Below are 25,333 nucleotides of genomic sequence, written 5' to 3' on the forward strand. Positions count from 1 at the left end.
GTGCGGGGAGCCCAGGCTCAGCAGCTCCACTCTTCTTTCCCCAGTACGCCTCCAGCTCCTCTGGCGGGGAGAGCTCCTGTGAGGAAGGCCGTGCCCGTCGGCCGCCACACCTGCGGCCCTTCCACCCGCGCACTGTGGCCCTGGACCCCGACCGCATGCCTCCCTGCCTGCCCAGTGACCCTGATTACTCCTCCAGCAGTGAGCAGTCCTGTGACACGGTCATCTATGTGGGGCCCGGTGGGGCGGCGCTGTCAGACCGGGAGCTCACTGACAACGAGGGTCCGCCTGACTTCGTGCCCATCATCCCCTCCCTGAGCCGCCACCGGCCCTCCAAAGGCCCCCGAGACGCAGACCACTTCCGCTGCAGCACCTTTGCAGAGCTGCAGGAGCGGCTGGAATGCATGGATGGCAGCGGGGGCCCCTCGGGAGCCCCGGGCAGCACCAATGGAGTTCAGGCCAGCCCTGCCCGAGGGGGCCGGAAATCCTCGCCACCAGAGGCTGCATCCCCCAGGAAGGCCGTGGGCACCCCAGTGGCTGCCAGCACCCCTCGAGGCAGCCCCGGCTTAGACACCCACCAGGGTACCCCTGAGCTGCCTTCCAAGGCCAGTGTCTGGGGTCACCAGAGAGAGGACAGCAGCACCCGGACTGAGCTGCTGGTTCCAGACAAGGCCACAGTGGGCGGAGGCAGGAGGCCACTGCCCAGCCCAGCCCCCCCACCCCCGCAGCTGCTGGAAGCCTGTAGAGCCCCAGAGGAGCCTGGGGGAGGAGGTGCTGATGGGGTGGCACGGACCCCTCCTGTGGGCATGAGTGGGCAGGAGGCCAGGTCCCCGATGCCTCCTGGGTCCCCCTGCCCCCGCCTGGCTGCCAGTAGTCACCATCCAGAGCAGGGCCTGCTTACCACAACGGTGACCCTGCAGCGGCCCGTGGAGCTGAACGGCGAGGATGAGCTGGTGTTCACGGTGGTGGAAGAGCTGTCCCTGGGGGGCCTCTCTGGAGCGGGGCGACCCTCTAGCCTGGCTAGCTTCGGCAGTGACTGCTCCCTACAGGCCCTGGCCTCGGGGTCCCGGCCAGTCAGCATCATCAGCAGCATCAACGATGAGTTCGACGCCTACACCTCGCAGGCCCCTGACGGGGGACCCCTGGAGGGGACGGCCTGTGCCGGCAGCAGTCACGGCTCCTCCATCAGCTCCTGGCTCAGTGAGGTCAGCGTCTGCACTGCTGACAGCCGTGGCCCCACACCACAGCCCCCCTTCAGCCCTGACTTGCTGGCAGGGCCGGACCCTGGGGGCCCCCCTGCCCTGGGTGGTTCCTTGGGGGACAGCAGCTCCGGGTTCTTGGAGCTGGACAGGCCTGACAGTCCCAGACCAGCCTGGGGTCCACGTCCTGAGGAAGTGGAAGCGGTGGCCCCATCCCAACCCGGCAGGGAGCCCCAGGCCGGACCCTCCTGGGGGGCGTCCACAGCACAGACCATCCACTCCAGCCTTCCTCGGAAACCAAGGTCTGCCTTTGCTGCCAGCCGCGTCGGTTGCACTCGCCTGGGCCAGAGCCCACCTGGCCGTGGGGGCCTCTTCGAGGACCCGTGGCTGCTCCGGGTGGGAGAGTGCGATGCCCAGGCAGCTTCTGTCAGCAGGGACCCCAGCCCCACCCCAGGCTCCTCCCGGCTGTCTGAGGCCCAGGCCATGCTAGCCTGTGCCCAGAGGGTGGTGGACGGGTGTGAGGTGGCAGCCAGGGCCGCCTGCAGGCCAGAGGCTGTGGCTCGGATCCCACCACTGCAGAGGGGTGCCACCACGCTGGGTGTGACACCAGCTGTGTCCTGTGGGGACGCTCTGGCAGAGGTGGGGGCCTGCTCCGGCAGCCCAAAGGCCTCCCCCACCAGCAAGAAGAGTGTGGCTCCCAAGGCGGGCTTCCTCCCGAGGCCCAGCGGCGCGGCCCCCCCAGCCCCTCCCACTCGAAAGTCCAGCCTGGAACCCAGGAGCAGCCCAGCCTCGGTCCCTCACCACACCGTGAACCTGGTGCGAGCCGGAGCTGCTGCCATCCTTCGCGGGGAGGAGGAGTCCAGGCCCAGTGGCCGGGCTGACCATGCTGTCTTCAGGGCCACGTCCAGCCTGAAGGCTCGGGCCAGCAAGGTAGACACAGCGCACCGTCCCGCCGGCCACGCGTCTCTGGAGCGGTACGAAGGCCTGGCACACAGCAGCAGCAGCAAGGGCAGGGAGGTCCCTGGGCGGCCTCCCCGTGCCGTACCCAAGCTTGGTGTGCCACCCTCCAGCCCCACGCACGGTCCAGCTCCTACCTGTAGGAGCAGTGTGGCCAAGGCTGCAGGGGCCCCCAAACCCCCTGCTGGTGGGGGCAAGGGCCGTAGCCTGGTGGCTGGTGGGTCTCGGGCTCTGGGGCCTTCAGTGAAGCCGTCAGTGGCCTCTGTGGCAGGCAGGAGCCCCGGCACCCCCATGGCCGGTCCCAGAGCAGCCTCACGTGCCGGGCCCAGCATCGGGGCCAAGGCCGGCCGGGGCACCATCATGGGCACCAAGCAGGCGCTCCGGGCCGCTCACAGCCGTGTCCATGAGCTGTCAGCCAGCGGGGCCCCGGGCCGAGGCGGCCCCTCGTGGGGCTCGACAGACTCAGACAGCGGCCACGACAGCGGCGTGAACGTGGGGGAGGAGCGGCCTCCTGCAGGCCCGGCCCTACCCTCCCCCTACAGCAAGGTGACCGCCCCTCGGCGGCCCCAGCGCTACAGCAGTGGCCATGGCAGCGACAATAGCAGCGTGCTGAGTGGGGAGCTGCCCCCCGCCATGGGCCGCACCGCCCTTTTCCACCACAGCGGCGGCAGCAGCGGCTACGAGAGCCTGCGGCGTGACAGTGAGGCCACCGGCAGCGCATCCTCTGCCCCAGACTCCATGAGTGACAGTGGGGCTGCCTCCCCGGGCGCCCGCACCCGCAGCCTCAAGTCCCCCAAGAAGAGGGCCACAGGTGGGTGCAGAGGCGCACAGCCCTCTACAGTCTATGGAGCGGGGAGATGTGGACACGTGGGCATGGCCTTCAAGGACTCAGATGCACACAGGCCTGGGCTGTTGACAGACTCGCCTGAGGCTTGCGTGTGTGGATGGCACGGCACAGCCCTCTATTTTATAAACACCCTGCACTTGCCCTTCTGTGGCCCCTGCTCCAGGGGCTGCTCCTGGTCTGTGTCAGGGTGAACACGGGGACGCCAGGCTGGGGCACTGGACTTGGGGTTGGGTCCTGGGCCTGGTGCCTCCCTGGTGAGTGTCCAGATGTTTGGAAGGCCCCCACCAGGGCTGCCCCAAGGGACAGAACTGCTCAGGTCACAGCAGGAAGAGTGGGAGGCCCTCGTGGGGGTGGGGGTGCCCTTGAGAGCTGTGGGCCTGGCTTGGGGTCAGCTCCCTCCCTGCCCTGGGCAGAGCGCCGGGCTGAGGATTCCTGGACTGGACCCCTGAGCTCTCGAGGTCAGGACTCCAGCTGGCTCCTCAGCCCCTGCAGAGACTGCTCACCCGTGCCTGGCCCTGCATTCCAGGTCTGCAGCGGCGGCGCCTCATTCCCGCCCCACTGCCTGACGCCGCTGCCCTGGGCCGCAAGCCCACCCTCCCCGGGCAGTGGGTGGACCTGCCTCCGCCGCTGGCTGGCTCCCTGAAGGAGCCATTCGAGATCAAGGTATACGAGATTGATGACGTGGAGCGCCTGCAGCGGCCCCGCCCCACCCCGAGGGAGGCCCCCACCCAGGTAGGGCTTGAGGTGGGCTGAGGTCTGTGAGCCCTGGTGGGGAGGCCTGGCCAGGGCCATCTGGTGGGCTCGTCAGACCTCTGGGGGTGCAGCCAGGCAGCCCTTGACTTCATTTTCTGTCCACAGCCTTCCCAGGATGGCAAGGTAGGAGTGGCTCTGCCCAGCCCAAGCCTGTGGCAAACCCAACACTTCCTTTGGGCAGCGGGTGGGTGGGTGGGTGGCTGGGTGTCCTGAGGCCACTGCTGCCGTCCGCTGGAATTCTCCCCAGTCGTGGGAAGGGTGGTCCTAGAGCCATGCCAGGACCCAGACAGGTGTGGGTGGGCTGCCCCAGGTTCGTCCCCTGCCCGGCCTTGGCGCCCCCACTTTGTGCCTGCTGAGGCCTGGTGGGTGAAGGGAGGCAGAGGGTCACAGCAGGGCTGCTGGGGCTTCTGAGGAGAGGGTCCCATGCCTGAGCTCCCCCACCTGGCCCACTTCCCAGGGTCTGGCGTGCATCAGCACAAGGCTGCTGGGGCTCCCTGGGGAAAGGGTCCCGTGCCTGAGCCCCCCACCCGCCCCGTCTCTCAGGGTCTGGTCTGCATCAGCACAAGGCTGCTGGGGCTCCCTGGGGAAAGGGTCCCGTGCCTGAACCCCCCACCCGCCCCGTCTCTCAGGGTCTGGCCTGCATCAGCACAAGGCTGCTGGGGGTCCCTGGGGAAAGGGTCCTGTGCCTGAGCCCCCCACCCAGCCCGCCTCTCAGGGTCTGGCCTGCATCAGCACAAGGCTGCTGGGGGTCCCTGGGGAGAGGGTCCCGTGCCTGAGCCCCCCACCCAGCCCGCCTCTCAGGGTCTGGCATGCGTCAGCACAAGGCTGCTGGGGGTCCCTGGGGAAAGGGTCCCGTGCCTGAGCCCCCCACCCGCCCCGTCTCTCAGGGTCTGGCCTGCGTCAGCACAAGGCTGCTGGGGGTCCCTGGGGAGAGGGTCCCGTGCCTGAGCCCCCCACCCGCCCCGCCTCTCAGGGTCTGGCCTGCGTCAGCACAAGGCTGCTGGGGGTCCCTGGGGAGAGGGTCCCGTGCCTGAGCCCCCCACCCGCCCCGTCTCTCAGGGTCTGGCATGCGTCAGCACAAGGCTGCGGCTGGCAGAGCGCAGGCAGCAACGGTTGCGGGAGGTGCAGGCCAAGCACAAACACCTGTGTGAGGAGCTGGCTGAGACCCAGGGCCGGCTGATGTTGGAGCCTGGCCGCTGGCTGGCGCAGTGTGAGTCCCGCCCGCCTGCAGACCCAGCCTGCCGTGGCTCCCTGGCCCACTGTGTGCCCTGAAGCCTGCCCTCCCCTCCCTGAGCCCCATTGTACCTCGTGGTGGGAAGGCTAAGAGGCAGGGTTGGCCGGGCCAAGATGCCTTTCCTGGAGCTTCAAGGGGGACAGGTGGCTGTCCCCAGCCTCGGGCCTGACCCAGGTGCCCTCCTCTTCCATCCCCTCCCCAGTCGAGGTGGACCCAGAGCTGGAGCCTGAGTCGGCTGAGTACCTGGCGGCCCTGGAGCGCGCCACGGCTGCCCTGGAGCAGTGCGTGAACCTGTGCAAGGCGCATGTCATGATGGTCACCTGCTTCGACATCAGTGTTGCGGCTGCGGCTGCCGTCCCGGGGCCGCAGGAGGTGGACGTCTGAGGCTAGGCACCGGTCAGGAGGCCGGGACATGCAGGGGCCGGAGGACAGGACGTGGGACAGAGCGAGGATGTGGTGGGGGCTGTGGGAGGAGGGTGCAGAGCGGTTTCTGTGCAGGACGGGTCCTGGAGCGGAGACGGGGTGTGGCGGAGTGAGGGCGGCCACGTGGCGGAAAGAGTGAGGGTGCCAGAGGGACCAGAAGGCCATCACCACCCAACAGCAACGCAAGTGCCTTTGACCTTGATTTGGACGTTTCTCCCTTTTGCATTTGGTGCTACAGACTCATGACACCAGCAGTTGTGCGCAGCCCGGCCCCGCTGCGTCTTTCTGGGCCGGGGCTGGCAGGGTTGTGTTTGCGTCCGTCTTGCCTTCTTTGCAGCCAAGCGGTTTCGTGGAGCGGGACTTACCTGCGTGCCCCGGAGCCTTTCAGGGTTCAGGATGACTCTTCTTTTACAAAGGTTTCCTCGGCAGAGCCCGGGCTGTGGGGATCTGTGTGGGGTTCCCAGCACGGATCCATCCCGGGGTCTCCTGGGCAGGGACAGCTGACCCTTAGGTCTTCTCCCTTCCCGGGAACCTACTCTGTCCCGAGAGCAGCTAACAAGGGCTGAGCCACAGGCACAAGTGGCCTCTTCCACGGCAGGAATTTTTACCAAAACCACAAGCAAAAAAACAAAACAGACCGCCACGATCAACGACAGACATGGGGGATAAGGGTTTTGTAAAGGTTCTGTTACGTTCATATTTTTGTATCATTTTGCCCATAAATGCGGAATTTGCCGTGGGAATTTGAAGACAAATGATCTATGTTTTTATGGTTTTCTATGGAAGGTGTCCTGGGGACCGGGCTCTCTCCAGCTGCAGGAGGCCGGCTGCCTCAGGGGCACCCTGGGCAGGGTGGGGGGTCTTGGGAGGTGCTTCTTGCCAAATGCAGATGAGGGGTGAGTGTTGGCGACGTTCCCCACATGACAGGCTCATGTTTTCTGAGGGTCGGTCCTGCCTCATACAGGACGTCTGAACCTTTGTACAAATGTGTAGATGACATCTTGCTACAGCTTCTATTTGTGAATTAAAGATGCATCGATGGTTCACACGGCTGCTGAGTTCACCGGGTGTCCGCAGACCCCTCATACCCTGGTGTGTCCCCCTGAGGGTCCCTGCACTGAAGGACAGTGAGCGTGGGAGGGATGCATCCACAGGGTCCCAGGGCTTTGGGGGCTGTGCCAGGGACTGCCCTGCAGCCCCTGTGGGGCCCATGGCACCACGAGGGCCCTTCAGAGAGGATGGCATGTGACAGGGCTGGGATTCAAGCCTGTGCTTCATCTCTGACTGCCCAGATCTTTGGGTCCTGAGGCTGGGTCAGGGAGCCAGGCATGGGGGCTGAGCTGGCAGGAAACAGCCTTGTTGGAGGGGCTCCTGGCACGCTTCCCACTAGGTTATGCTATGTGAGGAAGTCAGGGAGAATTGATAGCAACACTTTTCTCCCAGAGTCTTACTGCCATCCTCTGCCCCCTGCCTGCCTTTGCTCGTGGGCTCAGGGCCCCCCAAGCCACAGGAGCCCCCTCCTGGGGCAGCCTGGATGGAGGTGCTTCCCTGGAGGATTCAGGCCTGGCTCTCTCTTGGCCCCAGTTAGCTGGGCTTTCCTGTGGCCAGCAGCCCCAGACCCTTTGGGGGATCCCCGGCTCCTTGAGCTCTCTGAGTTTTCAAACTCCCTGGCCCACACGTGTGGCCTCTGGGGCCGCCTTGGCTGTTGCTGCGCTGTCTCCTGGCCCGTGTGGGTCCTGTCTGTCTGCTGTGGCTGTCTCCTGGCCCATGTGGGTCCTGTCTGTCTGCTTGCTGTGGCTGTCTCCTGGCCTGTATGGGTTCTGTCTGTCTGTCTGCTTGCTGTGGCTGTCTCCTGGCCCGTGCGGGTCCTGTCTGTCTGCTGCGGCTGTCTCCTGGCCTGTATGGGTCCTGTCTGCTTGCCATGGCTGTCTCCTGGCCCGTGCGGGTCCTGTCTGTCTGCTTGCTGTGGCTGTCTCCTGGCCCGTGCGGGTCCTGTCTGTCTGCTGCGGCTGTCTCCTGGCCCGTGCGGGTCCTGTCTGTCTGCTTGCTGCGGCTGTCTCCTGGCCCGTGTGGTCCTGTCTGTCTGTCTGCTGCGGCTGTCTCCTGGCCTGTATGGGTCCTGTCTGTCTGCTTGCCATGGCTGTCTCCTGGCCCGTGCGGGTCCTGTCTGTCTGCTTGCTGCGGCTGTCTCCTGGCCCGTGTGGTCCTGTCTGTCTGCTGCGGCTGTCTCCTGGCCCGTGCGGGTCCTGTCTGTCTGTCTGCTGCGGCTGTCTCCTGGCCCGTGTGGTCCTGTCTGTCTGTCTGCTGCGGCTGTCTCCTGGCCCGTGCGGGTCCTGTCTGTCTGCTTGCTGCAGATGTCTCCTGGCCCATGCGGGTCCTGTCTGTCTGCTTGCTGCGGCTGTCTCCTGGCCCGTGTGGTCCTGTCTGTCTGCTTGCTGCAGATGTCTCCTGGCCCATGCGGGTCCTGTCTGTCTGCTTGCTGCGGCTGTCTCCTGGCCCGTGTGGTCCTGTCTGTCTGCTGCGGCTATCTCCTGGCCCGTGCGGGTCCTGTCTGTCTGTCTGCTGCGGCTGTCTCCTGGCCCGTGCGGGTCCTGTCTGTCTGTCTGCTGCGGCTGTCTCCTGGCCCGTGTGGTCCTGTCTGTCTGCTTGCTGCGGCTGTCTCCTGGCCCGTGTGGTCCTGTCTGTCTGCTGCGGCTGTCTCCTGGCCCGTGTGGTCCTGTCTGTCTGTCTGCTGCGGCTGTCTCCTGGCCCGTGTGGTCCTGTCTGTCTGCTTGCTGCGGCTGTCTCCTGGCCCGTGCGGGTCCTGTCTGTCTGCTTGCTGCGGCTGTCTCCTGGCCCGTGCGGGTCCTGTCTGTCTGCTTGCTGTGGCTGTCTCCTGGCCCGTGCGGGTCCTGTCTGTCTGCTTGCTGCGGCTGTCTCCTGGCCCGTGTGGTCCTGTCTGTCTGCTGCGGCTGTCTCCTGGCCCGTGTGGTCCTGTCTGTCTGTCTGCTGCGGCTGTCTCCTGGCCCGTGCGGGTCCTGTCTGTCTGCTTGCTGCGGCTGTCTCCTGGCCCGTGCGGGTCCTGTCTGTCTGCTTGCTGCGGCTGTCTCCTGGCCCGTGCGGGTCCTGTCTGTCTGCTTGCTGCGGCTGTCTCCTGGCCCGTGCGGGTCCTGTCTGTCTGTCTGCTGCGGCTGTCTCCTGGCCCGTGTGGTCCTGTCTGTCTGTCTGCTGCGGCTGTCTCCTGGCCCGTGTGGTCCTGTCTGTCTGTCTGCTGCGGCTGTCTCCTGGCCCGTGTGGTCCTGTCTGTCTGTCTGCTGCGGCTGTCTCCTGGCCCGTGTGGTCCTGTCTGTCTGTCTGCTGCGGCTGTCTCCTGGCCCGTGTGGTCCTGTCTGTCTGTCTGCTGTGGCTGTCTCCTGGCCCGTGTGGTCCTGTCTGTCTGTCTGCTGCGGCTGTCTCCTGGCCCGTGTGGTCCTGTCTGTCTGTCTGCTGCGGCTGTCTCCTGGCCCGTGTGGTCCTGTCTGTCTGTCTGCTGCGGCTGTCTCCTGGCCCGTGTGGTCCTGTCTGTCTGTCTGCTGCGGCTGTCTCCTGGCCCGTGTGGTCCTGTCTGTCTGTCTGCTGCGGCTGTCTCCTGGCCCGTGTGGTCCTGTCTGTCTGCTGCGGCTGTCTCCTGGCCCGTGCGGGTCCTGTCTGTCTGCTTGCTGCGGCTGTCTCCTGGCCCGTGCGGGTCCTGTCTGTCTGCTTGCTGCGGCTGTCTCCTGGCCCGTGCGGGTCCTGTCTGTCTGCTTGCTGCGGCTGTCTCCTGGCCCGTGCGGGTCCTGTCTGTCTGCTTGCTGCGGCTGTCTCCTGGCCCGTGTGGTCCTGTCTGTCTGCTTGCTGCGGCTGTCTCCTGGCCCGTGTGGTCCTGTCTGTCTGTCTGCTGCGGCTGTCTCCTGGCCCGTGTGGTCCTGTCTGTCTGTCTGCTGCGGCTGTCTCCTGGCCCGTGCGGGTCCTGTCTGTCTGTCTGCTGCGGCTGTCTCCTGGCCCGTGTGGTCCTGTCTGTCTGCTGCGGCTGTCTCCTGGCCTGTGCGGGTCCTGTCTGTCTGCTTGCTGTGGCTGTCTCCTGGCCCGTGCGGGTCCTGTCTGCTTCTCACCCAGCTGAACGAGTAGCTTCCTTAGGCTAGTTGGTTACCCTGTCCCCATGCCACCTCCCACCTGCCTGGCCTGTGAAGGTTGCATCTGGGCCCCTGCTTTTACCTGTGGCTTTGTACTGGCCTCCAGCTGCCCCACTCCATGCTCAACCCGAGGTCCTGGCCACGAGCCCCCCACCGCCCCCCATGCTGTGATCCCCTGCCCAGCGCAGGCTGTGTAGCCCCTCCCTCCGTCGGGGACTCCCTCCACCCCCGAGCCGGCTTGGTTAGGTGCCCTTCCCTGGCTTCAGGCAGGAGATCGTCAGGACCCTCCTTGGTGGCTGCCCGGGCGTTTGCCGTGGCACGTCACACCTTGTGTGGACTCTGCCTGTCTCCTGGCTGTGATGGGTCTGTCATCACCTTCCCCGACCCTGGGCACAGGGCTAGGCCCAGCAGGCCTGGCGAACACCAGCTGTTGAAGAAATGAATGAACAAATGAATGACTGCATCCCCTTAAAGAGGGCTCCGGCTGTGGTGGAAGCAGGTCCAGGACCGCTCAGCCGTCTGCAGAAAGCCTCCTGCCAGCCCTGCGCTGGGTCCCACGGGCCTAGTCCTTCATGTGGCCACATGGCCCCCAGGTCAGGCCACAGGGTCGTCACACCCAGGCCCCCAGTGCCCGTTGCAGGTGGCCTGTGGGATCGTCCGAGCAGGAACTCTAGACTAATGTGGAGGGCAGGGTTGTTCCTACCCAGCCGAGGGCCACGCATGCCGGCTCTGTGCTGGGTTTGGGGAACTAGGCAAGGGTGGCGGGGTGGGTGTGGTGGACCTTGGGTGGGTAGGGGCGATCGCCTTGAGAGACTCAGAGAAACCCGCCTGCTCTGTGTCTTGTGAACCCAGTCCAGTTGGCTGTGATCTCTGACCTTCTGCACAGAGGCACTGGCCAGGCACTCTGTCAGTGGGAACCAGGAGAGTGCTGGGGTCTGAGTGGGGATGGGTGGGCCAGAGTACCCCATTCTCAGGGACCAGGGGAGCTGCCGTAGGGGTGCTGAGCCCTTACTCCTGTCTTGCCCTGCATTTGCTTACCTGCAGGGGATGGGGGGGTGCTGGGGCTTGTCTGGGTGGGGTCCTTGTCTTTCTAGAACTCACACCTGCCCCCTCCTGGTCCCTCTGTCATTAGAGGAGTCAGAGGGGTCCAGAGCCTGCTTCTTGCTGGGGAGCTGCCGTGGACCCTGGTCCTCCCTGCCGGCTGGGCTGGCCTGGCTGGGGCCTCGGGGATGGTGGTCTTTGCGTAGGCCAGACAGGGCCCATTTCCCACAGTCAGGCCTGGCTCTTGGAGGGTGGTGCCTGCTTTACCGGCCGTTGAGTCCACTGTCCTGGGGCCAGCCTGGGAGCTGGGGTGGCCTTTCATCTGGGACATCAAAGCCCTCAGCCCTATCATTTGGGGCTGGGAAGCTGGCTGGGGCATGGCTCGAGTAGGACTCACCCATTTTATGGATGGGAAAGCGGCAGCCACCCAGGACCCAGCTCTTTGACTGAGGCTGAAGCTGAGGCAGCAGCACCCATGCAGCCTGCAGGGAGCCTCTGCCTCCTGCTTCCGGAACTTCTGGGGAAACTGAGGCCCTGAGAGGGCAAGGGCTGCCTGAGCCTCCAGTAGGTACTCCTCGAGGAGTAGGGACGGATTTGGAGCATACAGGGGAGGATGGGAGGGGCTCGCAGGGAGGGTCAGGGCCAGCTGACGCGGGAAGCCAGGTGGCTGCTGACTGGATGGCTGGGGCTGGGGCGGGGTTGGGATTAGGGGAGTTGACACAGGTAAGGCCCTTGCTGGGATGCCCCAGCACCAGCACGGTCCTCCCAGGTGGTGTCTCTTGTGGCCTCTGAGGCCGGCCTGGCACCTGGCCAGCCTGCCCCTGCCATGGGGCGAGGTTCCCTCCTGGCTCACCCAGCAAGTCCAGGCCTGCCCTGACAGCCCTGCCCACCCCAGCCCTGGCACGGGAGGCCATGTTGGTTGGTGGGCCAAGCAGGGGCAGGGACTATCAGGCGGCTGAGAAGAGGCCAGAGCTGGTGGGCTGGGCAGGCCAGTGGGACAGGAGCTGAGCTGCATGGCCTGGGGGCCCACCGGAGCCGCTCCACAGCCCCCACTGCTCCCAGAGCGGGGGAGGGGTTGTGGGCCATGGGCTGGTTCCCTGGGGCCCTGCCAGGCTGGTTGCCTCCATCCCTGCTGGAGACCAGGGGATTTCCTTACTCTAAGGACTGGGATGTGCAGGAGGCAGAAGAGCAGAGGCCTTTCACCCTTGGACTCAGGATCCTCCTATCTGGGCAAAGGACTTGGTGACCCTGGCTGGGCATGGCAGGTGTCTGGGAAGCAGCCTGCAGCTTCAGTAGCAGGCACTGGACTCCCAGTTCCCTGTGAGCCTCCTCCTGTGGTCACCATCCCAGGGACTGCACGTGCAACCCACAGCAGTGGCTGGGGGAGGTGACACTTGGAGGGTGTGGGGACAGTGGCAGCAATGACAGAATGGTGGCAGAGCAGCATTGGTGGCAGGGAGGCTGGTGGTGGGTGGTGTGGGGACAGTGGCAGCAATGACAGAATGGTGGCAGAGCAGCATTGGTGGCAGGGAGGCTGGTGGCAGTGGCTAGGGTGGGGCCACTGGCAGAACAGCAGCAATATAGGGGACGGTGGCTGCAGAGAGCTCACCAGCCTGGCCGATGGGCAGTACCCGGGAGCAGAAGTGGAGCCTCTACTGGCCCCTCCTGGGCTGCGGGTCCCTTCGCTGCTCTTGGGCCTATGTGTTCCTCATGAGGCCAGCCTGGTCCTTTCCCAACCCCTTTTTCCCTGGGAACTGGGAGTGAGGTCACGTCAGCAGCCTCCACAGGCTTCTCACTGGGTCCTGGGCCCCAGCAGCTGACTGGGGGTGTCCAGGGGTGCCCGAGATGAGGGGCCCTGAATAAGCAGCAGGGGCATTGCGTGGTGATGCCTATGTCTTCCTGGGGTCCTGGGATGGGAGGGGAGGCTCTGCCAGTCTTCCTGTGTCCTGAGCTTCAGTCTCCTCTGCCGAGGTCCCTGTTCACATATGCAGTCATGTGTGTGAACGTGGCTCAGCATCTGTCCTCATCTGAGGACCCTCCCGGGCCACCCCTGGCTGCCATGGGATGGACAGTGCCCTGGGATGGACGTGGGATGGGATGGACTGTACGGGAGAGGACCAGTCTCGGGCTTCTACCGCTATGCTTCCCTGGGAATTGAGGAGGCCCCTGCCCTGTGACTGCACCCCACACCCCAGTGCCTCTCGGCAGGCCTGGTGGGAGGCAGGTTCCTGGGATGGAGGCCCCCTGCCTGCTTGTCTCCTGGGAGGTGCACCCAGGAAGCAGGAAGCCCAGGGTTTTCTCCCTCCTGACATTGCGTTTACCAAGATGGGATCCAGGCCTGTTTCCACACGGGAAACCCAGGAGGCTGGAAGAGGCTGGGAAGGAATTCCCTGGGCCGGCCAAGAAGCTACGGCTTCCTGTGGGACAAGCAGGCAGTGTGGGGTGGGGGTGGGAGCGGTGGGGGTGGGGTGGTTTGGGGTTGAGGGATGGGATGGGGTGGGGGTAGAGGTGGGGGGTGGGTAGGGTGGGGTAGAGGTGGGAGGTGGGGTGTTGGGCGGGGGTAGAGGTGTGGGGTGGGGTGGCAGTAGGGGTGGGGGTTGGGGTGGGAGTGGGGGGGTGTGGTGGGTGGTGTGGTGGGGGTAGAGGTGTGGGGTGGGGTGGGAATAGGATTGGGGGTGGGGTGGGGGTAGAGGTGGGGGTGGGATGGGAGTAGGGGTGGGGGTTGGGGTGGGAGTAAGGGTGGGGGTGTGGTGGGTGGTGTGGTGTGGTGGGGGTAGAGGTGCGGGGTGGGGTAGGGTGGGGTAGAGGTGGGAGGTGGGGTGTGGGGTGGGGGTAGAGGGATGGGGAGGGTGTGGGAGAATTGGGTGGGGATGGGTGTTCGGGATGGGATGGGTGGGTTTGGGGAATGGTGTGGTGTGGGCTGGGTGTGGGGAGGAGAGGTGGTAGGCAGCTAAGGGCCCAGAGAGGCTCTGGGTGAACGTCCCTGTGCCTCCATGTTGTCACTGGGACCTGGAGGCTCAGGCCCAGGTCTGTCTCCCTTCAGACAGACCAAGGCAGAGGGACACAGGGTCTCCCTCTGCAGAGTCCTTGTGGCCGACACAGGGGACACGTGAGCAGGGACATTTGTGGTTTCAGGGTGGCGGCTCCCAGGAGGGCTGGGAGCAGAGAGGTCCCCAAAGGTGCTCACTGCACGCCTGGGTGTAGGGCAGTTAGAGGGTCCCCACTAAACTCCCTCCTGACCGCCTGGTCAGGGGGAGGTGTCATGTCCCAAATGTGGGTCTCCCCCACCCTCCCCCGCCTACCCTGTCATGTTCCAAATGTGGGTCTCCCCCACCCTCCCCCGCCTACCCTGTCATGTCCCAAATGTGGGTCTCCGCCACCCTCCCCCGCCTACCCTGTCATGTCCCAAATGTGGGTCTCCCCCACCCTCCCCCACCTACCCTGTCATGTCCCAAATGTGGGTCTCCCCCACCCTCCCCCGCCTACCCTGTCATGTCCCAAATGTGGGTCTCCCCCACCCTCCCCCGCCTACCCGAGCCCAGTTGCACCAGCCCTTGGCTGTTGGATTCACAATCATCTTTTAAAACGAAGCCTTCCTTTGGGCTTGCAGAAAAACTCTGAAGCCCACACAGAGCTCCCACACCTGACCGCAGGCTCCAGTGCCCCTGCCACGAGCCTGCAGCGTGGCCGCAGCTCAGAGCATGATCAGAGCGTGATCAGAGCGGCCCCAGCTCAGGTGGCCCGCGGTCCCCGGCCTTTCCAGTCTAGCAGTCCCTCCGGGCTCTGCCTCCCGAGGCAGATGTAAAGCACTTGGAGCTCTTCTGCCCGGGGATCCGTCTCCTCTCGTTTGTTTCCCCAAACTCTTTCAGGAGCGCGGACTTAGAGATGTTCGTTTTGTACTTTCCATTACGTTCATTCATACTATTAGCTTCGTGACTAAAGCGGCTCCAGCTCCGGGCACTGGGAGCGTTTCAGCTGGCTGCGCCCTCCCGAGTCCCCAGCTATTGCCCCCAGGCCCCCGTGGCCCCTGTAGGTGAGCCGGCGCTGCCCAGTTTCTAGGCCTGAGGGCAAGTGCGCCCCCTTCCCCCTCCCCCCACACGTGTGGCTCTTGAGTCCCCGCCTGACATGTGAGATATATATACATATTTTTTCTTTTTTTTTGAGAAAGGGTCTCACTGTCTTCCAGGCTGGAGTGCAGTGGTGCCATCACGGCTCACTGCTGTCTCAAGCTCCCGGGTTCAAGTGATCCTCCAGCCTCAGCCTCCCGTGTAGCTGGGACCACAGGTGTGCCGCCATGCTTGGCTAATTTTTGTATTTTTTTGTGGAGACAGGGGTCTCATTTGCTGCCCAGGCTGGTCTGGCACTCTTGGCTCAAGCAATCCTCCTGCCTTGGCTCCCAGAGTGCTGAGGGTTCAGGCATGAGCCACTGCCCTAGCCCTTGGGTGACACACCACACCAGTTGTCTCCCACGGTCCTTAGCTGGCTGTGCCTGACAGTCCCTGAGCACACAGGCCTGGGAGCCACCACCCCTCTGAAGTGGTAGAATGGAGGGTGTGTCACGGCGGAGGGGCAGAGGTTGAGGTCTGAGCACCCATGTAGAAGCGAGTGCCCTTGGGCCCCTGCAGGGCGCTCCTGCCAGGAGGAGCTGTGCCTGGGAAGAGGGACCCCACCCCTGCCCAGACCCCTGAGCAGCCCAGGATTCTCCCTTCAGGAGGTCTGAGGTGAGATGAGGCCCCTGGGGAGGCCCGAGGAGGGTGCTGTCCAGGGCGGAAGCCCCGTGCCAGACTGGGGCTTCCTGGTGACCTCGGTGGCCCTGAGTGGGTGAATAGCAGGCAGGAGGTGCCTGCTGCCCGCCAGGGCGGGTGATGCTGGGCTAGTTGAGGTGTGACGCAGGCGTGACCTGGCCCTGGGGCAGTGACGTTCCTGAGAAGCCACAGGGTGACATCACCACCTAGCTGCCTTCTCACTGCCGTCACCATCACGGGAGTGTGAGGTCAGATGGACTTGCCGCCCCTGGGTGTCTGCCCGGCCAGTCTGCCCCCCCTGCCATCCGGGGCTTCACCCAGCTCTCCACAGCATCCCATGGACCTGTCGGGGGATGGCCTGGGGTGGGGAGGGCTGAGACTGTTCCGACTTCCTTGCCGTTTCTGGGGGGCCACCCGGTCACCATTTACTCCCCCTGCTGACTGGGAGGAAGGCAGCCTATCTCCTGGTGGGCTCCTGGTTTCCTCAGCCCTTCGGGGAAACACTTGTCCAGGTTCACAAAACGGCTTTGCTGCCCTCAAGGGAAAGCCCACATGCCCAACAGAGGAAACTCCCAGGCGGGGCCGCTGGTGACACTGGCACCCTGAAGGGACCCCGAACAGCTGGGCAGGAAGGGACCAGAGGCTGGGGGGTGCAGGGGTGGGGCCTGGGCAGGTGCCCCTTCTGTGCCTTGGTTTCCCCTCCTACAGCAGGGGCAGCTGCTGCATCTGCTGGTTCTCCAGCCCTGGGGGTGGCGGGCCATATTTCTTGTAGCCTCAGTGGCTGTACCTCGAGGCTAATCCGCCTGGCAGAGGGGTGATGACACTCTAAATCCTGCGCCCAGGCTGATTTGTGGGCCTGCCTGTGCTGGCGTAGGGCTTGATGGCATCTTTATGAGGCGGGATGAGCCTCACTGAGAACCAGGGCAGCCTGGGTGTGATCTACAGCCTGGACGGTCCCTGCCTGCCAGCGGCCTGGCACACCCACAGGCAGAATGCTCTGGCCCAGGGCAGCCAGGGGTCCACCTCCTCTTGCTCCACTGTCCTGCCCCGGGAGCCTTGGAATTCACCTTCAGGAGGGAGGTTTCACAGCACACAGCTGTCCAGGGAGCACTTCTCGAGCATCGTGGGCTGGGCTCTGGGCTTGGCTGAGCTGAGAGGGAATTGATGAGGGAGACCCAGGTCCTGCTTGTAGGGAACCCAGGCTCCTTGGGGCAGGGGCAGGTGGGATCTCTCTCTGCCAAAGCAGGAGGGATCAGTCTGTGCTTGCCTGGAGAGTCGGTGGCCAGGAGGGCATCTGCTCCTGAGACAGCCTGCAAAGCATTGGCACTGGAAATCACCCGGGTTCCAGCCCCCACTCTGCCACTTACCACCTGGCTGCCGGAGAAGCACCCTGGGATGGGCAGGGATGGGGCCTGGAGAGCAAAGGGTGAGGCACCCTGTCTCGGGGGGACCCTGGGGAGGCCCCCATGCACATGCATTTGCTGTTTCCTCCTCAGCAGCCCAGAAGGGTCCCATTAGCTTTACCCAGCGGGCTGGCTGAGTGCGTGGGAGGGCAGTTCCTCAGGGCTGGTCGCTGTGTGAGGGGAGCCAGGGGCCTGGGGACAGTATGGTGGTCGAGGAGGCGGGCAGCAGCTCCCCTATAGCCTCGCAGCACCTGGGCTGGTGGCACAGCCAGGGCTCTGTGCCCTTGGTGTGAGAAGGGCACCCAGGCTCATCTAGTCCAAGGTAGGACCTGGAGGCTGGTGTGGGACCCAGGTGAGGCCGAGTAGGTGGCTGGTGCAGGCCGCTGTTTACTTCCTGTCGGGCGGATCTGCCCGAGATTCAATCCCCAGCTGCTCATGTCAGGCCGTGCGATTTGTTAATAAGGAAGATGGGAGAATAAAACACTTCCTCCAGGTGGCCAGATTCATCACTCAGTGTGGGCACACATGTGCAGGGGCACACATGGGCACACACACATACATGCACACATGTTCACACACATGCACACATACATGGGCACATGGGCACACACAGGTGCACATGCATGTAGGGACACACACACACGGGCACACATACACATGCACACATGAGCACATGCATGCACGCACGGGCACACATACACACGCACACATGAGCACACGCATGCACGCACGGGCACACATACACATGCACACATGAGCACACATGCACAGGAGCACACACATGCACACATGGGCACATGTACACATGCACACGGGCACACATGCATGTAAGGACATGGGCACACATGCACACACGGGCACACATGAGCATACATATATACATGCACACATGGACACATACATAGGCACACACGGGAATGCATGTACACATGCATACATGTACATACATGGGCACACATACATGGGCACACACATGCACACATGGGTCCACGTGCACTTAGGGACATGTGCACATACATGGGTGCACATGCAGGTAGGGACATGTGCTTACATACATGCACACGGGCACAAACATACACATGGGTGCACATGCATGTAGGGACACATGTACACACATGCACACATGGGCACACACATGCACACACACATGCATTTGGGAGTCATGGGCCCCAATGACCTGCGCTATGTCCACCTTCTTGGAGCCCTGGCATGGGGGATCCCCAACCAGTCCTCACCCCCAGTTCTGGGCAAGCCCATGGGGAGGGGAGGAGCTTGGCCTTGGTTCCCACAGACAGGCACAAAGAGCAAATCTGCCCAGCAAAGGCTGGGCGGCCTGGAGACCCAAGCCCCTTCCTGCTGGACACCTGAGCTCAGGTGCTAGACGAAGAGCTGCTTCCTGCGGGCAGAGGAGGCCTCCGAGCTGCTGCTAGGAGGAGGAGGCTCCAGGGTTGGGGGTTCAGGGCTGTGGGTCTGGGGGTCCGGGGATCCTAGGCCTGAGGATCTGAGGTAGGAGGACCTGGGAATCTGAGTTTGGGGATTGAAGCTTCAGCTCAGAGCCTGGTGCTGCTCGGGAGTCTCCCTCAAAAGAACCTGGAGTAGAGCACCAGCATTTTCTTCCAGAAGCTTCTATTGGGCCACTATTGTCTCAGACTGGCACCCGGCCAGGCCATGAGTGAGAAGGTGTCCTCTGGTGACCTGTGGCCAGCTGTGCTTGGGGACTCCCAGGCCGGAGCCTAGGTAGACTGGCCTGGACACCCAGAGGGTCCCCCAGGGCAGGTGGGCCTCCCAGTGTAGGCTGCAGCTGTGGAGCCCAGGGAAGGGGCATGTGGGAGGATAGGGGGCCCAGAGGATGGAGGTCAGAAATGTCTGGCGAGTCCCATGGCCTGGCCTGCAGGAGCCAGCTCCAACCTGTGACCTCCGCCCCCTGGACCTCAGTTTCCCCATTATGGAAATGAGCACTTGGGGGCTGGGGCTCGCTGAACAGTGGAGATGGGTGTGTCCCTGATGGGGAGAGCAGAGGCTTTGGGGAAAGACGTTATGGTGGGTGAGAGGTGGAGGTAGGGGATGCAGTCAGGGGCCTCCCCTCACACCTGCACTGGGGGAACACGGGACTCCTGGGCCAAAACCCTCGGAGGTCTGAGGACTGGTCCACCCAGGCTGGGGTGGGCTCAGTGGCTTGGCCACTGTGGGAAGGTGGAGAGCTGCTCGTAAATCCACGCTGCTGTCCTTGGAATGGCAGTTGTGGATCGAGGTGGCCCTCGGGGCTGACCTGGGTCTGACAGGTCTGTCACACAGCAGCAGCACAGGGAGAGGCAGCTCTGCCTGAGAACCTGCCTGCACGCTGACCACATGGCCCAGGCCTGCCAGTTCCTGCCTCCCTTGCCCTGGTGGGGCTTGTTTCGTGTCACAGAGACATAGACTGTAGGGCAGTGACTGGCCTCAGTGCCCAGACCAGCTGGGCCATCTGAGTGCAAATTATGCCCGCTGTGTGACCCTAGGCGTGCTACTGAACCTCTCTGTGCTCTGAAACTGGAGCTCCGTATCCTCCCCTGCCTTACTGGGGCTCAGTTAGATGATTTGACCTGGGCTGTGCAGCTCAGTCGTGCCTGGAACATGATGAGCCTCCACGCATTTGGCTCAGATGGAGATGGCATGGACAGGGGTGGGATGACGTGGGACAGTGCGGCCTCCCCTCAGGTCTACCGCCAGGATCTGCTCCTACTGGCTCTGTGGACTCACCGTGGAGCCTGGGAGATAGAAAAAGGCCTTTAAAGTGCCTGGAGCCAGCAGTGCAAGGTGGGGGCACCAGGAGCCACTGCCTGGCCCTCTCTAGGTCAGTGACTGCTTACATTGCCATCGGCGTTTATGGGGGGCCTTCCAGGTCCAGGCGTGGGCAGATGTCAGTCACCCCGTGTTACAGACCAGGAAGGCAAGGTCCAGGGCGGGCTGGGCTTCAAGAGGCAGACAGGGAGGAGTGGAGAGCCGGCCGCTCCCTGCCTCGCCTCGAAGCAGAGCCCTGGGTCTGGGAGGAGGGTGGGCGGTCAAGAGGAGGACCAGCCCCACCCTGGGGCCACGCTCGGTTGCACCTGCCCCTGGGGTGAGCCTGGTGGAGCCCGAGGGGAACTGCAAGGGGGCAGAGAGGTCTCCTTTCACTCAGCATGGACTCTGCCCCTGCTGCTGAGACTGGCCGGCCCCAAGGGCTCCTCCGGGAGCCTGGTGTCCTCACTCTTCAGAGTTCTAGGCACCACTGCCTCTTGCCCGGATACTTGGCAGACCCCTGGCTCGTTCCGGGGTTGGCAAGGGGCTATGATAGGAGCCCTGCCCGGGCTGGCTGACCCCACAGTTCAGCGCTCAGAGCCTGGCCAGCTGGGGGAGTGGGTGAGGGCTGGGATGAGACGATGGGGTCAGTGGGACAGGCTCTGGCTTCTGGAGGCAAGGAATGAGCTGGAGGTGGGGGAGAAGGAAGGGGCTGGGTGTTGGGCGGGCTGGCGCATGGGATGTGCCCGCTGAGGCCTGTGGGCAGGTCGGGGTCGAGGGATAGTCCTGCCCCTGTGTGTTTCTGGCTCCCTCGTCCAGGCAGCTCTCCGGTCCCAGGCTTGCCTACCTGGAGTGGAGCCCTCTGCCCTTGTCTCTCTGCCCAGCTCTTGAGCGCTGTCCTACTTCTGTCTCCCAAGGCCTCACCCAGAGCAGAGGCAGGGGCTGGGATGCCCCCTGCCCGTGTCTGGCTGGCACCCACTATCTCTCCTGGTCCCTTTGCTGTAAGTAGGGTGATGAGGGGGCTCTGCCAGCTTCTAGCAGCAGCTCACCAGGCTCAGGCGTCATGGCTGCGGGTGCCAATGTGTGGGGTGTGAACACAGAGCGGAGCAGGGCAAGCAGATCCACTTGCAAATGAGACCCCAGCCCCCAGGGAGGCCTCGAGGGAGGCCCCAGCCGGCTAACGGGGACCTACCGCAGCGCACCCCTGGGCAGATCGAGGGCGGGAGGGTCTCCTCAGCCCTGCCTTCCCCCACTTCCGAGGCCTATGCCGGGTGAGATCTCACGGTCTTCACAGGCAGAGCCCTGTGCCCTCCTCTTGGCATCTGTGCCCACTTCTCAGCCCCCAGCTGGCTGCTCCCCGCCCTGTGGGTGTGTCCTTGATCTGTCCCTCTGTGGCCCTCAGCCCCGGGTTCTCCCTGCACTCTCCCTGGGCCACGTTCCCCTGTCCTGGGGCTTTAGCTTCTCCCGGGGCACCTCGGCCCCCAGACCCCGTCCCTCAGCCCCAGATCTGTGGTTCCATGTTTCTCTGGCACCTGCCCCACATCTCCCAGAAACCCCAGATCTCCCAGACTTGCTTACACCCCTCCTGGGGGCCCTGTGCCAGCCTCCTCTCACAACCGGGGCATGGACTTGGGCTACCCCTCGCCCTCAGTGCCTCCAGCCCGGCCGCACAGCCACGGCAAGGTTGGGACCCTCACACTCTCAGGGCCGATTCAGAGACAGCCTCTGTCCAGGTGACCTGGGCATGGGGGGAGGGTGGCAGCGGAGGGGGCGGGTGGGAAGGGGTTGGCTTAAAATGCAGCATTCACTTAAAAACACGAAGAGCATTTGTTCACCATGAAGTCGGGTCCTGCTCTGGTCGGTCTGTTTTCGGTTTTCACCTGGTTCCCTGGTAATCGCCTGGTTCCCTGGTAATCGCCTGGTTCCCTGGTAATCGCCTGGTTCTCCGGTCATCGCCTGGTTCCCTGGTAATTGCCTGGTTCTCTGGTAATCGCCTGGTTCTCCGGTCATTGCCTGGTTCCCTGGTAATCGCCTGGTTCTCTGGTAATCGCCTGGTTCTCCGGTCATCGCCTGGTTCCCTGGTAATTGCCTGGTTCTCTGGTAATCGCCTGGTTCTCCGGTCATTGCCTGGTTCCCTGGTAATCGCCTGGTTCCCTGGTAATCGCCTGGTTCCCTGGTAATCGCCTGGTTCTCCGGTCATCGCCTGGTTCTCTGTTAATCGCCTGGTTCTCTGGTCATCGCCTGGTTCCCTGGTAATCGCCTGGTTCCCTGGTAATCGCCTGGTTCCCTGGTAATTGCCTGGTTCTCCGGTAATCGCCTGGTTCTCCGGTCATTGCCTGATTCTCCGGTCATTGCCTGGTTCCCTGGTAATCGCCTGGTTCTCTGGTAATCGCCTGGTTCTCTGGTAATCGCCTGGTTCTCCGGTCATTGCCTGATTCCCTGGTAATCGCCTGGTTCCCTGGTAATCGCCTGGTTCCCTGGTAATCGCCTGGTTCCCTGGTAATCGCCTGGTTCTCCGGTCATCGCCTGGTTCTCTGTTAATCGCCTGGTTCTCCGGTCATTGCCTGGTTCCCTGGTAATCGCCTGGTTCTCTGGTAATCGCCTGGTTCTCCGGTAATCGCCTGGTTTTCCGGTAATCACCTGGTTCTCTGGTAATCGCCTGGTTCCCTGGTAATCGCCTGGTTCTCTGGTAATCGCCTGGTTCTCTGGTAATTGCCTGGTTCTCTGGTAATCGCCTGGTTCTCTGGTAATCATCTGGTTCTGGTAATTACCTGATTCTCTGGTAATCGCCTGGTTCCCTGGTAATCACCTGGTTCCCTGGTAATCGCCTGGTTTTCCGGTAATCGCCTGGTTCTCCAGTCATCGCCTGATTCTCCGGTCATCGCCTGGTTCCCTGGTCATCACCTGGTTCTCCGGTAATCGCCTGGTTCCCTGGTCATTGCCTGGTTCTCCGGTAATCACCTGGTTCTCCGGTAATCGCGTGGTTCCCTGGTAATCGCCTGGTTCTCCGGTAATTGCCTGGTTCTCTGGTTTTTGCCTGGTTTTCTGGTAATCGCCTGGTCTGCTCGGAGCTGCTTCTTGGCACCCACCAGCCCCGCATCCCAGTGGGGTTTCCTGGGGCCTCATTTATGTTTTTTTTTGGAAGAATCAGAGGGTCTCCTTTCTTCTCAAGGAAACAAACATTTGCTGAGCCTTCTCTGTTGCCCAATTCAGTGCTGGGAGGCCCCTGGCCGAGGTGGCCTGTGCACCCCAAGCTGTGAGGGTTCGGGGTCGGTTGGGCAGAGGGGAGGGGGTGGAGGAATGGCTTCTGCAGAGACGCAGCCTCGGCGCCACAATCCCCTCAGCTCAGGAGGGCGGATGTGCCATCCTGGAGCAGGTGGCTGTCTCTCCGTGGCCCTGGCTGGGTGCTGTGAGTTCTGTATAGCAGGGTACCTGCCCACCCAGGGCTCTGGAGCACTGAGGCTAGGTTGGGCCCTCAGCTCTGTCCATGGTGGGCAGCAATCTCCTCTTCTGTAAAATGGGGGGAGATATCCCTCATCCTGGAGGATGAGGTGGGTGGTGTGTGTGATGCTCCCCGGTGCCCAGCACATGGTGGGCTCAGTGAAGCCAGAATTTTTCAGATCTTCTTTAGTTCCCTAGACCCAGGTTCTTAGCTCATGCCATGTCAGGGCTATGTTGTGGGAGGGAAGTCAGATGTAGACTGTGCTCTTAAGAGCTTCTAGGTCCAGGAGGTCACCTCTTGTCTGGTGGGTGACCGATGGTCTAGCAGATGATCAGGCCGGGAGAGAGGCAGAGACAGTGTGGGGACTCAGAGGAAGTGACGTGCTTCTAGCTGGGCCAGGGGTGGTTAGGGAAGACTTCCTGGAGGAGGAGGTGCTTAGGGGGACCTGGAAGGGCAGAGAGAACCAGAGATGCGGGGATGAGGGTCCTCCTGGCAGGTGTCTGCTGCAGGGGATTGCTGTGCGGCGAGGCGGTAGCATGCCAGGCTGGGGATGGGGCCGAGGGGGCATGGCAGGCTGGCCGCCCTGCTGGGTGTGGGGGACTAGACAGTGGTGCCTTTCAATGAGCCCCCTCGCAGTTCCTGCCCTGGGGTCTCTCCGTAGACCACCCTGCACACACGGACTCCTACTAATGGATGGGGACCCAGCGAGGAGTGTGAACCCCATACAGAGTCCTCGTGCAGCCGAGGACAGCAGCGGCCACTGCAGCAACCTGAGACACATCCCCTGCAGCAGTCCTGGGAGCCGGAGGCGTCCCAGAGACAGCAGCAGCAACGCTTGCGGTTTGGAAATCCCGCCTGGGCGCAGACCACCAGCAGGCCCTCTCCTTCCCAAACCATCCCCCTTTCTAATTCTGGGGGCATCAGAGACTTCTGGGGGCCTGGGGTGGGGCAGGGAAGCGTGGTACAGACGGCTGAGTGGGAGGGAGAGGACAGGATGAGGCCCCGAGTGGTGGACAGGACTCCAATGAGTCCCCCACGCCAGGGACTCTGACTCTGAAACACAGAAAGGACCCACGGCCGTTGGGGGTCCCCAGGCCTGAGCTCGCTGGGCCCAGGGCAGGCCAGGCTGCCTCTTGCCCGGGTACTTGGCAGACCCCTGGCTTGCTCCGGGGTGAGTGAGGGGCTGTGTCAGGAGCCAGCTGACCCCACAGCCCTCTCCTGCAGACAGGGCAGTTGAGGAGCAAATGAGTGAGAAGGAACAAGGCAGCCCTGGAGACACGGGTGAGGCTGGGTGACGGGAGGAAGCTGGAGATGGGGCCTCGTGGTGGGCAGTGGCAGGGCCGGTGCGTGGGGTGAAAGGGGCTGGGGCGCCTGGCATGGCAGAGGCAGCAGGAGTTTGGTGGAATGCTGGGGTGTGGGGCCTGGGGCCACAAGAGGCCAGTGTGGTTTGGGGGACCCATGAGGTCTGAGGTGCTCTGGGTGGTCCGGGAGACTCCCACAGGCAGCTCCAGGCCGAAGCTTCGGGCTGAGGCAGAGGCGGCCCGAGCACTCGGCTGCTCCACTCATCCTTCATGCTGAGCCAGTGGTTCCACATATTTGTCATTAAATAGTGTAGAATCAGATCATGTCCTCGTCCCCACCACGGTGCGGAAAGCTAACAAGTCAGCGCGGCTGCAATCTGCAGCCCAACGGCTCCCAGTGAATGAATAAAATGGGCGCGACAGTGGGACACGAGGCGGCTGAACAGAGCACACGTCAGGCATCGCGGCGATGAGCTTCTGGGAAGAGACCCCGCTCCCTTGGCTGAATCACGGGGTGGCAGCTGCGGGGCCGATGGTGGATACAGAGCAGAGCCAAGGAGCCCTCGGGGAAGGGGGGCTCAGACTTCACCACAAATTGCTGGGTGTCTGTTCTGGGTTTCAGTTATTTGCAAACTGTGTGTACACGTCGTTTATGGTGTAACGTGTCATCAGCGTGCATTCACATACACAGCCATCTGTTCCTTTTTCACAGGGCCAGTGGTTAAAACATTTACCGGCACCGCCCTGCGGGGCTGAGGGAAGGTGCCTTGGTCAGGGGTGGGACGCCTGAGGGTGTCAAGAGGGTGTCTGGGAGGCACCCAGGTAGAGAAAGAGAAGGCAAGGGCAGGGCAGGTGGTGGCTAAATGAGGGCAGAGCTTACCAAGGAGGAGCTGGGGCAAGGAGGAGGGGAGGTGGCTGTGGTCATGGCTGGGTGGGAAGGAGGGTGCAGGAGGCAGGGCCACGGTGCTGGGCTGGGAGGAGGCAGCCATGGGGTTCGGGCTTTCATTTCCTTTTCGTTCTCAAAGCATGTTCCAGGCAGTCCCCCGACACTGCCATATCTACCCGTGTCCTCATCCTTTGTCATCACCTGGCCTCTCGCTTAGT

General features: G+C 63.4%; 1 protein-coding gene across 19 annotated transcripts in view; it reads left to right on the forward strand.

Annotated features, from left to right (window-relative positions):
* Positions 1–6,454, forward strand: part of KIF26A (kinesin family member 26A) — a 43,940-nt gene extending 37,486 nt beyond the window's left edge. For 8 of the 19 annotated variants that reach the window (XM_035261672.3, XM_035261676.3, XM_078336016.1 and 5 more), the window contains 5 exons: positions 45–2,964; positions 3,527–3,732; positions 3,859–3,876; positions 4,813–4,963; positions 5,190–6,454. In XM_035261672.3, the coding sequence (XP_035117563.3) occupies positions 45–2,964; positions 3,527–3,732; positions 3,859–3,876; positions 4,813–4,963; positions 5,190–5,371 (3,477 nt within the window). In that variant the 3' untranslated portion in view covers positions 5,372–6,454. Of the gene's footprint in view, positions 1–44; positions 2,965–3,526; positions 3,733–3,858; positions 3,877–4,554; positions 4,754–4,812; positions 4,964–5,189 lie in introns of those variants that run through there. The other 11 variants (XM_035261673.3, XM_035261677.3, XM_035261679.3 and 8 more) reach the window with 5 other exon arrangements.
* The last annotated feature ends 18,879 nt before the right edge of the window (positions 6,455–25,333 follow it).

This window comes from Callithrix jacchus, chromosome 8, assembly GCF_049354715.1.
Source record: "Callithrix jacchus isolate 240 chromosome 8, calJac240_pri, whole genome shotgun sequence".
Lineage (NCBI taxonomy): Eukaryota > Metazoa > Chordata > Mammalia > Primates > Cebidae > Callithrix > Callithrix jacchus.